Source organism: Erinaceus europaeus, chromosome 4 (assembly GCF_950295315.1).
Source record: "Erinaceus europaeus chromosome 4, mEriEur2.1, whole genome shotgun sequence".
NCBI classification, from domain to species: Eukaryota; Metazoa; Chordata; class Mammalia; order Eulipotyphla; family Erinaceidae; genus Erinaceus; species Erinaceus europaeus.
Genome location: NC_080165.1, coordinates 141,634,063 through 141,647,058, shown reverse-complemented (window position 1 = coordinate 141,647,058; position 12,996 = coordinate 141,634,063). Strand labels below are relative to the sequence as shown.

At 44.8% G+C, this 12,996-nt stretch overlaps 1 protein-coding gene across 1 annotated transcript in view; it reads right to left on the bottom strand.

Moving 5' to 3' along the window:
- Positions 1 to 12,996, bottom strand: part of AK9 (adenylate kinase 9) — a 135,250-nt gene that overhangs the window by 28,602 nt on the left and 93,652 nt on the right. Inside the window, exons 31-34 of the mRNA XM_060190863.1 lie at positions 11,745 to 11,954; positions 10,914 to 11,132; positions 5,300 to 5,513; positions 2,358 to 2,559 (exon numbers count right to left, since the gene is read on the bottom strand). Coding sequence (XP_060046846.1) covers positions 2,358 to 2,559; positions 5,300 to 5,513; positions 10,914 to 11,132; positions 11,745 to 11,954 — 845 coding nt within the window. The remainder of the gene's footprint in view (positions 1 to 2,357; positions 2,560 to 5,299; positions 5,514 to 10,913; positions 11,133 to 11,744; positions 11,955 to 12,996) is intronic.

Genomic DNA, 12,996 nt, shown 5'->3' with positions numbered 1-12,996 from the left:
AGGGAGGAGGCTAGTTGAAAACAAGGTTGAGGAGGCTGGGTGGCGGCACAGGTCGCCGTGCACAAGGACTGGAGTTCAAGCCCCCGCTCTCTACCTGCAGGGGGGACACTTCACATTGGTGAAGCAGATCTGCAGGGGTCTTTCTTTTCTCTCTTCCTCTCTATTTCCCTCTCCCGCTTCAATTTATCCCTTTCCAATTTAATAAAACAGAGGGGCCGGGGAATGGCTACTGCGAGTGCTGGATTCATCACAGTGGCACCAACCTGGAGCGATTACCCCAAAGCAGAGGACTGTGGGGGAGGAGAAGGAGGAGGAGGAGAAAGAGGAGGAGGAGGAGGGGGAGGAGGAGGAGGAGGGGGAGGAGAGGAGGGGGAGGAGGAGGGGGAGGAGGAGTAGGAGTAGGAGGAGGAGGAGAGGAGGGGGAGGAGGAGGGGGAGGAGGAGGGGGAGGAGGAGGGGGAGGAGGAGGAGGAGTAGGAGGAGGAGGGGGAGGAGAGGAGGGGGAGGAGGAGGGGGAGGAGGGGGGGAGGGGAGGAGAGGAGGAGGAGGGGAGGGGGAGGAGAGGAAGAGGAGAAGGAGGGGAGGGGGAGGGGGAGGAGAGGAAGAGGAGGAGGAGGAGGAGGAAGAGGGGGAGGAGATAGGGCTTTGGGGACCCAGTGCAGAATCATGGCAATAAAAATAAATGCAAAAAAGAGAAACACACAAAAAAAATCTTGAGTAGGGGCCAGGCAGTGGCGCACCTGGTTAAGCACACACATTACAGTGTGCACAAGGACCCAGGTTCAAGCCCCTGGTCCCCACCTGCAGGGGGAAGTTTCCTGAGTGGTGAAGCAGGGCTGCAGGGGTCTGTCTGTCCTCTCCTCTCAATTTCTCTGTCTCTACGCAATAATAAACAAACAAAACTAAAATAAAAATATTTAAGCAGATCTTGAGTAAATTATGAGCTTCTAGGTCCCTGCCCAGGGTCTTAGATTTTGCTGGGTCTTTACTGCCTGGTGTAAACAGCAGCTGAGCCTGCAGAGCAATGACTGGACCGAACAGTGGAGCATCCATTGAAGAGGCGGCTCAGGTGTGGAGCTGTCCTTCCAAATGTGGCAGCAAGGGGGCACTGCTACCAGTGTAGGTACCCTTCCTCCCTCCCTCCCTTCCTCCCACCCTCCCTCCCTCCCTCCCTTCCTTCCTCTTTCCTTCCTTTCTTCCTTTCTCCTTTCCCTTCCTTTCTCTCTCTTTTTAAAAAATATTTTATTTATTTATTCCCTTTTGTTGCCCTTGTCATTTTATTGTTGTTGTAGTTGTTGTTATTGATGTTGTCGTTGTTAGATAGGACAGAGAGAAATAGAGAGAGGAGGGGAAGGCGGAGAGGGGGAGAGTAAGACACCTACAGACCTGCTTCACCACTTGTGAAGCGACTCCTCTACAGGTGGGGAGCCAGGGGCTTGAACCGGGATCCTTGCGCTGGTCTTTGGGCTTTGCAACACCTGTGCTTAATACACTGCATTACCAACTAACTCCCTCTCTCTCTCTTTCTTTACTGGAGATTAATGGTTTTATAGTCAACAGTAAAATCAGTAGTTTGTACATGTGTAACATTTCTCAGTTTTCCAAGTAACAGTTCACCCTTTTTAAGTCCTCCTCTGCCATCATGTTCCAGAACCTGAACCTTGCCCCATCCCCTTGAATCCTTTACTTGGACACAATGCACCAAATCCAGTGCAAGTTCTGCTCTGTGTTTTCTTATTTTTCAACTTCTTTTTTTTCTTTTTCTCATTATTGACTTAGTAATGATTGAAAAGATTGTGGGATAAGAGGGGGATAATTCATACAGTTCCCACCAGCAGAGCGCCACATCCTGTCCCCTCCATTGGAAGCTTCCCTATTCTTTATCCCTCTGGGTATATGGACCAAAGATCTCTATGGGGTGTGAAGGTGGGAGTTGTGGCTCCTGTACTTGCTTCTCGGCTGGACATGGGTGCTGACAGGTCGATTCACACCCCCAGCCTGGTGGAGACCCTTTCTCCTGGATCAGTCTCATCAGGGGGAGAGGGAGAGCCGTTCCTTCATTGCTCCATGGGACACTGAAAGGCTCTACTGTGTATTAGTCTCCCATCCGGACTGTGTCAGCCTGGAGGCGTTTGGACAACTCAGCAGTTGCTGCAGGAAGTGAAGTGGCCTCTTACTTGACACCAAGTTCTAGCTTGAGAGCAAATTAAGATTAAGACAAACATTAGGCACCTCCTAAAGTTTGAGAAGCAGAGTACAACTTTCCCAAGAGTTTTGTTTTGTTTTGAAACCATCCTGTTAGGGTATCTTTAATGCCAGGGAAAGATCGCTATTGCCCTCACCTCTAGCCCCACTTACCCTGCAGTGTTGCATTTACTGTCCATCAGACAGATTTCTAGGGCCTGGATAGTCAGTTCATCGGGTGCTGCCATTCCTTTATACAGATGCCACTTTAACACAAGCGCCAGCTCTGTGTCTGGTTGGTTGTTTAATACAAAACGCAAGGCATCTCCCACTGACAGCCGCTGTAAGCCGTATTCATTTGCAAATCTTTTGGCAACTGAAAAACATTCACATGGCCTATTGCGTATTGCAGCAAAGCAAAGGATTAAGAGGCAGGAGCAGGTGGAGAGGGGAAGAGAGGGTTCTGGGGACCCAGTGCAGGGTTGTGGAAGGAGACATAAGTTGGTGGTGGGTGTGCTGTGTAAGACACCAGTCGTGGGGAAATAAGAAACTGTCCCCATGTTCTAACGACTGCAGTGAAGTCCGCTCAGATGGAATGACGTATCCAAGTCTCACAGGATTAAAAGAAAAACAGGATCTGAAGGGAAAACACAAAGCAGAGCTGGTGTGCAGCAAAGCAGAGCTGGTGTGCAGCAAAGCAGAGCTGTGTGTGCAGTAAAGCAGAGCTGTGTGTGCAGCAAAGCAGAGCGGTGTGTGCATCAAAGCAGAGCTGTGTGTGCAGCAAAGCAGAGCTGGTGTGCAGCAAAGCAGAGCTGGTGTGCAGCAAAGCAGAGCTGTGTGTGCAGCAAAGCAGAGCTGGTGTGCAGCAAAGCAGAGCTGGTGTGCAGCAAAGCAGAGCTGTGTGTGCAGCAAAGCAGAGCTGTGTGTGCAGCAAAGCAGAGCTGTGTGTGCAGCAAAGTCAAAGACTCTGGGTGGGTCGGGGGAGGGCTCAGGTCCTGGAACATGATGGCAGAGGAGGACCTAGTGGGGGCTGAATTGCTATGTGGAAAACTGGGAAATGTTATGTATGTACCAACTATTGTGTTTTGCTTTCAACTGCAAATCATTAATCCCCCAATAAAGAAATTAAAAAACCCCAGAAACACACAGAGACAGACAGACACACACACTTTTTTTTTTTTTTGCCTGTAGGGTTATTGCTGGGGCTCAGTGACTGCACTATGAATCCACTGCTCCTGGAGGCTATTTTTTCCCTTTTGTTGCCCTTGTTGTTGTTGTTATTACTATTGTTATTGCTGTTGTTGTTACTGGATAGGACAGAGAGAAATCGAGAGAGGAGGGGAAGACAGAAAGGGGAAGAGAAAGACACCTGCAGACCTGCTTCACTGCTTGTGAAGCAACCCCCTCACCCTCCCACCCTACAAGTGGGGAGCCGGGGCTCGAACTGGGATCCTTACTCCATGAGTGCTTAATCTGCTGTGCTATCGCCCAGCTCCCTTAACTCTTTCTCTCTTTCTCTCTCTCTTTTAACCAGGGTTATTGCTTGGGCTGAGTGCCTACACAACTTCACCACTCCTAGTGGCCATTTTTTTCCTTTTTGACAGTGAGAGCCAGATATGGAGAGAGAGGGAGATGCCACAGCATCACCGTGCTGCTCATGAAGCTTCTTCACTGCAGACACTCCTGTGTGATGAGCAGAAGCTTGAACCTGGGCCCTTTGACATGATAATACGTGAGCTCTGGGTGAGCCTCCACTAAGCCCCACAACATAACTTTTTCTGCCAACATAATCTCAGTATCCTAGTTTACTCAGTACATTTATATGGGATATTTGTGGGGTTTTTTTGTACTGTCTTTGTTAGGTTTTGATATCAGATTTATGTTATTTACCTAATTAATTTCATTGCGGGAATATTGTCCTATAAGATTGCTATTTTCACAGGAGGATAGTTTCCTATCTTTTTAAAATAGGTGTCCAGTCTACGGCCAGACCACACTGAACATGCCCGATCTTGTCTAATCTCGGAAGTAACACCTCACTTACTACCAAAATCTTACTGCCCTCCTCCATAGAGCACAGTGGCCTCAGCTCTCTTTCATTCTCCTTCCACCTTCCTCCTTGAATCTGCGGTGGGATGGTGATGCACCTGGTTCAGCACACATGTTACAATGTACAAGGACCCAGGTTTGAACCCCACACCCCCACTTGCAGGGGGAAAGCTTTGCAAGTGGTAAAACAGTGTTTGCAGGTATCTCTCTGTCTCTCTCCCTCTCTCCCTCCCCCTTCCTCTCAATTTCTGGCTGTTTCTATCCAATAACTAAATAAATAAAGACAAAAATTAAAAAGAAATTCCTGGATCTGCTGAGCTGGACTGGAGTTTATTAATGCTTCCTCCTGCATTCTCTCCCACCCCCTGCCCACTGTTCTGAAGTCTCCCCTGTGAGTGAGATCAATCAATATTTATCTTCCTCCCTCTGGTCCATTTTATTTCGTACAATTCTCTCCAGTTTAACTTTTTAAATGAACTCATATACTTTATACTCTTTAGATTATATGGACTCTTCCCTCTTAATGCAAAAGAAAATGGAAATAATTTGAGAAGCATCCTATTTTTTCCCACTGCTCTGGAAAAACTTAAAAAAAAAAAACCCAGGCATTATCTGTTGCACTTAAAAAATTATCTTTATTTATTTATTGGATAGAGACATCCAGAAATCGAGAGGGAAAGGGGAGATAGAGAGACAGACAGACAGACAGACATCTGTGGCCCTGCTTCCCCACTGGCAAAGCTTTCTCCCTGTAGGTGGGGATTGGAGTCTCGAATTGTAACATGTGCACTCAACCAGGAGCGCCACCACCCAGACCCTTATCTGTTGCATTTTTAATTCTTGAAAGTTAGTTAAAACTTGTCCTAAAAAATTATTGGTTTCTAAACTGTTTCAGAGGGGGGCAATATTTTTGAATGGCTTCTCCTCAGTGGTTATTGGCCTATGTGGGGTTGTTGTTTTTTAAAATCTCCTCTTGACCCACCTGCTTTTGAGACCGGGCTTATAGTAACAGTGGCATTTATTTTCAGGGCACTCTGCTATAATAACAAGAACAAATACACCCTTACCTGTAGTTTTCCCAGATTTTGGAGGTCCCACAATTGCAATCCTAATGGGTATAGTTGGCTTAGGTTTGGGTTGGCAGATATATTTGATTGGGTTCTTCATAAATTTTTCTCGGGTTTCCTTATTAGATAAAAAATAAATATACTGACGATGGATCACAGGATACAGTGGGTTATCTGCACTTTCAATCGGCTTGATTGTCTCGCCTTCACTTAGCTGGAACAAACATGGAACTTAATTTCTAAGTTCATGTGTATAGGAGTTCTCCCAAATGCACAAAAGACAAATTTGTTAAACTAAGACAATTAAAATTATAAATTATTAGTATTAAAAACTGTACAACAAAAAGACTGCTTTATACCCACATGTAGTTAATATAGTAGTTCTTTTTTATATTTTATTTATTTATTCATGAGAAAGATAGGAGGAGAGAGAAAGAACCAGATATCACTCTGGTACCTGTCCTGGCAGGGATTGAACTCAAAACCTCATGCTTGACAGTCCAATGCTTTATCCACAGTGCCACCTCCTGGACTGCCAATATAATAGTTCTTACAAGGATTTCCATTTATGGCATCTACAGCTCTCCTACTTTTTAAATTTTTTAAAAATTATCTTTATTTGTTGGATAGAGACAGCCAAAAGTTGAGAGGGAGGGGGAGATCAAGAGGGAGAGAGACAGAGAGACATCTGCAGCCCTGCCTCATCACTTGCAAAGCTTTTTCCTGGTAGGTGGGAACTGGGGGCTTGAACCCGGGTCCTTGAGCATTGTAACATGTGTGCTCAATGAAGTACACCACCATTCAGCCCCTGCCCTTCTACTTTCCTTATTTTAAAATCTTATTTATGTCACTGTTATCTATATATATATATTTTTTTTATTAGTAGTAGTTAGTAGTATCACTATCATTATTTACCAAGCACTGCTCAGCTCTGGTTTATGTTGGTGCTGGGGATTAAACCTGGGACCTTTGGTGCCTGGTATAAAAGTTTTCTGCATAATCATTACACTATCTCCTTAGCTCCTCTGCTTTATTTACAATGTCTTTGGTTTGCATGGTGCATTTCTGCCAAGGGGTGTGAAGTTGTTTGTGAATACTTACTGGTCAGTTGACTTTCACAAACGGGTTCATCCCTAAGGTTATGTCATGAGCGCAAGTACGCCTCCCGCCCAACTCATAGGCTGAAACTTTAACTCTTCATTTTTGTGCAATCCTAACTGTGTTGAACTCTTTCTTTCTCCTTTGCTAGGGATCTCATTTTATCTGTTTCTCCCCTCTGTTGTCCATCTCAGAGAGAAAGGGTAAGTCATGACTATTGGCTCTCCAGCTCTCCGGGGGATTCTGTCACATGCTTAACTCTATCCAATTTCAATGGCAGACCCTGTCATAGCATTTGGAAAGGTTTGTGTTGACAACCTTTTTTTAAAAAAAGACTTTTTTTTTGATATTTATTTATTTATTTATCCCCTTTTGCTGCCCTTGTTGTTTTATTGTTGTGATTATTACTATCGTTGCTATTGATGTCTTTGTTGTTGGATAGGACAGAGAGAAACGGAGAGAGGAGGGGATTACAGAGAGGGGGAGAGAAAGACACCTGCAGACCTGCTTCACTGCCTGTGGAGTGACACCCCTGTAGGTGGGGATGTGAGGGCTTGAACCAGGATCCTTAACGCCAGTCCTTGTGTACAATCTTATGGTTAAGCTCAATGGACAGCGTTCAGAGAAATAAAGAGGTGAAAGAGAACTGCCTGACGGTTTCACATACATGTGGAATCTAGAGAACGGAAACACATGAACTTGCAAAAACAAACAAAAAACTAGAAGTAAACGGTTTCTAAGACTGAGAATTATGGTAGTTATTGTTGGGAGGGTGGGGGTGCAGAGCTTTGTGGGGTGTGTGTGTGTGTGTGTGTGTGTGTGTGGAACTATATACCCTTTAATCTTATAATCTTGTAACCACAGTCACAAATTAAAAAAATGGCGTGATAGAAGAGCAGGCCGTGGTACCCCAGGTTAAGTGCACATGAGTACTACTCACAAGGACGCAGGATCAAGCCCCCAGTCCCCACCTGCTGAGGGTACACTTTAGGATCCTGGTTTGAGCCACCCCTGGCTCCCCCCCTGCAGGGGAGTCATTTCACAGGTGGTGAAGCAGGTCTGCAGGTGTCTCTCTGTCTCTCTCCCTCTCTGTCTCCCCTGCCCCTCTCCAATTCTCTCTGTGCTAGCGAATACAAATTAGGAAAAAAACAGGCCAGGAGATGGCACACCTGGTTAAGTGCACACATTGCAGTGTACAAGGACCCAAGTTCAAGCCCTTGATTCTTAGCTGTAGGGGGAAAGCTTCACAAGTGGTGAAGCAGGGCTGCAAGTGTCTCTCTCTCTCTCTCCCTCCCTATCTTCCCTCCCCTCTCAGTTTCTCTCTGTCTCTATCCAATAATAAGTAAAAAAAAAAATTTTTTTTTAATTAGGAAAAAGGGGGATGGGCAGTGGTGCAGTGGTTTAAGTGCACATGGTGCAAAGTGCAAGGATCCCAGTTAGAATCCCTGGCTCCCCACATGCAGGGGGATTGGTTTGGGGCAGTGAAGCAGGCCTGTAGGTGTCTATCTTTCTCTCCCCTTCTTTGTCTTCCCCTCCTTTCTTGATTTCTCTCTGTCCTATCCAACAACAACAACAGCAATAACAATAATAACAACAATGTTAAACAACAAGGGCAACAAAAGGGAAAAAAATGGGAGTCGGGCAGTAGCACAGCAAGTTAAGCGCACATGGCACAAAGCCTAAAGATCAGCGTAAGGATTCGGGTTTGAGCCCCCGGCTCCCCACCTGTAAGGGAATCACTTCACAGGTGGTGAAGCAGGTCTGCAGGTGTTTGTCTTTCTCTCCCTCTCTGTCTTCCCCTCCTCTCTCCATTTCTCTCTGTCCTATCTAACAACGGCATCAATAACAACAATAATTACTACAACAATAAAAAAGCAAGAGCAACAAGAGGGAAAATAAATAAATATAAAAAAATTAAAAAAAAAACAACTGAAAACAAAAGTGAAAAAAAAATAGCCTCCAGGAGCAGTGGATTAGTAGTGCAGGCACCGAGTCCCAGCAATAACCATGGAGGCAAAAAAAAAAAAAAAAAATTAGGAAGAAAAAAATGGCTTCCAGGAGCAGTGGACTCATAGTGCCAGTACTGAGCTCCACCAATAACCCTGATAGGATTAAAAAACAAAAAAAGAGGGAGTCGGGCAGTAGCGCAGCGGGTTAAGCGCATGTGCCGCGAAGCCAAGCGCAAGGACCGGCTTTAGGATCCCGGTTCGAGCCCCTGGCTTCCCACCTGGAGGGGAGTCGCTTCAGAGGCGGCAAAGCAGGTCTGATGGTGTCTGTCTTTCACTGTCTTCCCCCCCTTTCTCCATTTCTCTCTGTCCTATCTAAAAACAACATCAATAACAACAACAATAAAAAACAAGGGTAGCAAAAGGGAAGATAAATATAGTAAAGAAATTCAAAAAAAGACGTGATAAAAAAATAGAGGATAGTATAGTTCAACTGAATTGAAATTGACTGTGTCAATACCAACTGAGAAAACTTCAAGCAACATGCAAAAACTCTTCCCCAAAAACATTTAAAATTTTTACTTAGTGATGAGCTAGCCAGAGGACATCAGAGCATCATTCTGGTACATGATGATGGTGATGTCAGAGATCACACTTGGGACAGTTCTCATAGGTCCTATGCATAGCCACTGTGCCATCTCCCAGGCTGTCCCTAAATACTTTTTAATAGTGACTAACAACAATAACACATATTAATAGCAATAATGGCATTAATTGAGCATTCAGCAAAAACTTAAGCACTGTAGCAAGCACTCTGCAGTGATTGATGCATCCTTTATTTCTGTTGTTTATTACGTATTTATTTTGGATAGAGACAGAGAAATGCAGAGGTGAGGGGGAGGGAGAGAGGGAGAGATAGAGAGACACCTGCAACACTGTTTCACAGTTTACAAAGATTCCTCCCCCACACAGGTAGGGACTGGGGGTTAGAACTGGGGTTATGGGGGTCCGGCGAGAGCACAATGAGTTAAGCGCACGTGGTGCAAAACGCAAGGACTGCCGTAAGGATCCCGGTTCGAGCCCCCGGCTCCCCACCTGCAGGGGAGTCGCTTCACAGGCGGTGAGGCAGGTCTGCAGGTGTCTGTCTTTCTCTCTGCCTCTCTGTCTTCCCCTCCTCTCTCCATTTCTTTCTGGCCTATCCAACAATGACAACAGTAAGAATAACTACAACAATAAAACAAGGGCAACAAAAGAGAAAATAAACAATAAAAAAAAAAAAAAAACTGGGGTCTTTGTCCACTGTAACATATGCACCCTATTAAGTATGGCAGCACTTGGTCCCTAGGGTAACAGAATACTTAATGACTGTGACAGTGTTATAAAGGAGGGACTGTCGGCCTCACTGTACAAACAGGAGTGGTCCAGAGGGATCATGAAATGTGTCAAGACCGCTCAAATAGTAAGTGATGCTGCTGCATCCGGGCGGTCTGGCGCCAAAGGCCCTGGCGTTCACCGCGCTGCACTTATGCGTGCAGATCTAAAGTACACTGATTGGGTGAGCGGTTTAGTGCCACTGACATTCTTTTCCTGTCTGTATAGCACCTAGCCCTATGCGACAAGCACCTATTTGCTTGTTTATTTGCTTGCTGCCTTTTCTCCCTCCCCAAGTAAAGTAGAATATAGGTCCCACGACATGGAATCTTGTCTGTCGTGTTCACTACTTTATTTATTTATTTATTAAGTAAATATTTATTTACTTCCTTTTTGTTGCCCTTGTTGTTGTAGTTATTATTGTTGATGTTGTCGTCACTAGATAGGACAGAGAGAAATGGAGAGAGGAGGGGAAGACAGAGGGGGAGAGAAAGACAGACGCCCGCAGACCTGCTTCACCGCTTTTGAGGTGTGTGTGTCACTACTCTTCTTTCTTTCTATGTGCGCTCTACCAGGTGAGCCACTGCTTGCCCCCAAAACAGTTACGTGTGTATAAAGATTTTACTGATTTATTAGTGAGAGAGACAGGAGGAGAGAGAGAAAGAACCAGACATCACTGTGGTACATGTGCTGCCAAGGATCGAACTCGGGACCTCATGCTGAAGAGTCTACTGCTTTATCCACTGTGCCACCTCCCAAACCACAAAGCAGATAATTTTTTTAAATATTTATTTATTTATTTATTCCCTTTTTGTTGCCCTTGTTATTTTCTTGTTGTAGTTATTATTGTTGTTGTCTCTGTTGTTGGATAGGACAGAGAGAAAAGGAGAGAGGAGCGAAAGACAGAGAGGGGGAGAGAAAGACAGACACCCGCAGACCTGCTTCACCGCTTGTGAAGCGACTTCCCTGCAGGTGGGGAGCCGGGGGCTCAAACCGGGATCCGTTAGCTGGTCCTTGCATTTTGCACCGCCTGTGCTTACCCTGCTGTGCTACTGCCTGACTCCCGCACATAATTTTTTATAGATAATTATATTGTATAATGCTCACAATTTTTGAAATTATGCATTATCTTATATATGCTTTTACAATGAATAAACCAAAGAAAGAATATGCCTTTCAGATGCATTTGCAGACATTACCTTTACAGGATCCCAGTAGCCGAATGCACTTATAAACTTATAGGTGTAATTGAGCATCTTCTGGGCAAGACTTGATGATATTGGATAACACTTTTCAAAAATGCTTGCACGAGTTTCCATCATTGTTTTCAATTTCATAGTCAATGTGTATTGGACAATGTGGGGTTTCCGTGCTCCATTAATGAGAATTATTGGTATCAAAAACTTCTCAAGTTCGTCCTGACGAGAAAGATTAGAAAACCAAGCATTTTATGTGGCAAAAAAAATGCTGACAGTATTCTGTCCTAGCACACTGACACTTCTGGTGACTGAATTCCACACTCATGATAACTTAAAAAAATTTTTTTTAATTAATTTATTTTCCCTTTTGTTGCCCTTGTTGTTTTTTTATTGTTGTTGTAGTTATTATTGTTGTTGTTATTGATGTCATCATTGTTGGATAGGACAGAGAGAAATGGAAAGAGGAGGGGAAGACAGAGGGGGAGAGAAAGATAGACACCTGCAGACCTGCTTCACCACCTGCAAGTGGGGAGGTTAGGGGGGGCTCGAACCCGGATCCTTATTCCGGTCCTTGTGCTTCACGCCACCTGTGCTTAACCCGCTGCGCTACCACCCGACTCCCTCTTGAGAACTTTTTAGCTTCCACTGTGACTATCTGTGGAAATGAGAAATCTTTGACTCTCTCAGGTTCCCTAGTCTACAATGACTCACCGTTTTAACCACTGTTAGTGATCCTGACAAAAGGGAACACAGTCCCCAAAATATATGTGGCTTTTAAAATGTTAAAAAGAAACCAAGGCATACACCCTGAATGAACAAGAAAACAGCAACCTGCACTGCTTGTAAACTAGCTGCATCCGCTTCAACCTTGTCTCCCATCTCTCCTCTCAGGCGCTCAACTGCATCGCTTTCAGTTTCTTCATCTTCGTCACTCTGCTCTTCCTCTTCTTTTCCAAATTCATCTTCAAGGATGTTCTCAATATCTTCATCATCATCTTCCTCAGGTTCTTCTTCACTAGACTCATCATCATCTCGACTCATCTTGGGGGGGAAAAAAAACCCTCTTTTACTATACATATAAAATCTGTAACCAGTGGTACCACTAAGTTGTCATTTTGGATATTTATTTAATTGATTTATTACTCGAGCACTGATAAACTCTGGCTTATGGTGGTGCAGGGGATTGAACCTGTGACATTGGAGCCTCAGGCAGGAGAGTCTTTTTGCAGGGGCTGCACACTCTCTGAAGGGAGGCTGGGTCAGCTTACTCTGGCACTTGAGGAAGACAGGTCCTGAAAGGAGCGCAGCCTACATTATTCCTAGCTGTGACCATGGACAGCAGGCGTAGACTCAAAGGGACTCAGGAGTTAACACAGGCTCTTGTGCTAAATATGAATACAGATGGGTCCCAGATCAGATGGGTGGGGTTTACAATGAATGGTATTTATATACTTTCGTCATATTTGGGAGCTACTCTCTACCCTAATCTAGCTTTCTAGGCCTGTTCTTCCCAAAACAATACTTTTAGTCCACCTGCATGTTAGCTGTCGGGCTCAGGCAAAAAGTAGTAAAGTGAAAATACCTAAAATAGACTTCCTTGCTTCTTCCCACACAAAGACCCTAGTTTCATTTACTCTATTGCTACCTTTGGGTTTCTGTTTATTGAACAATTTGCTTTATATTTTACTGCCTTTCAGCTACCCAAGTTGCAAACACTACCATGATGCCATCCTGACCTCCCTGGGCAGATGATCTCACCAATGTGTCCCAGAACCCCGCCTCTCTAGAGCCCTGCCCCACTAAGGGAAGACAGAAGATAGAAACAGGCTGGAGGGTGGATCCACTTGCCAATGCCCATGTCCAGCAGAGAAGCAATGAAAGAAGCCAGACCTTCCATCTTCTGCACCCCATAAAGGATTTTGGTCCATACTCCCAGAGGGGTAATGAATAGGGAAGTTTCCAATGGAGGGGATGGGACACAGAACTCTGGTGGTGAGAACTGTGTGGAATTGTACCCCTGTTATCTTACAGTCTTGTTAATCATTACTAAATCACAAATACATTTTTTGATATAAAAAAGAGT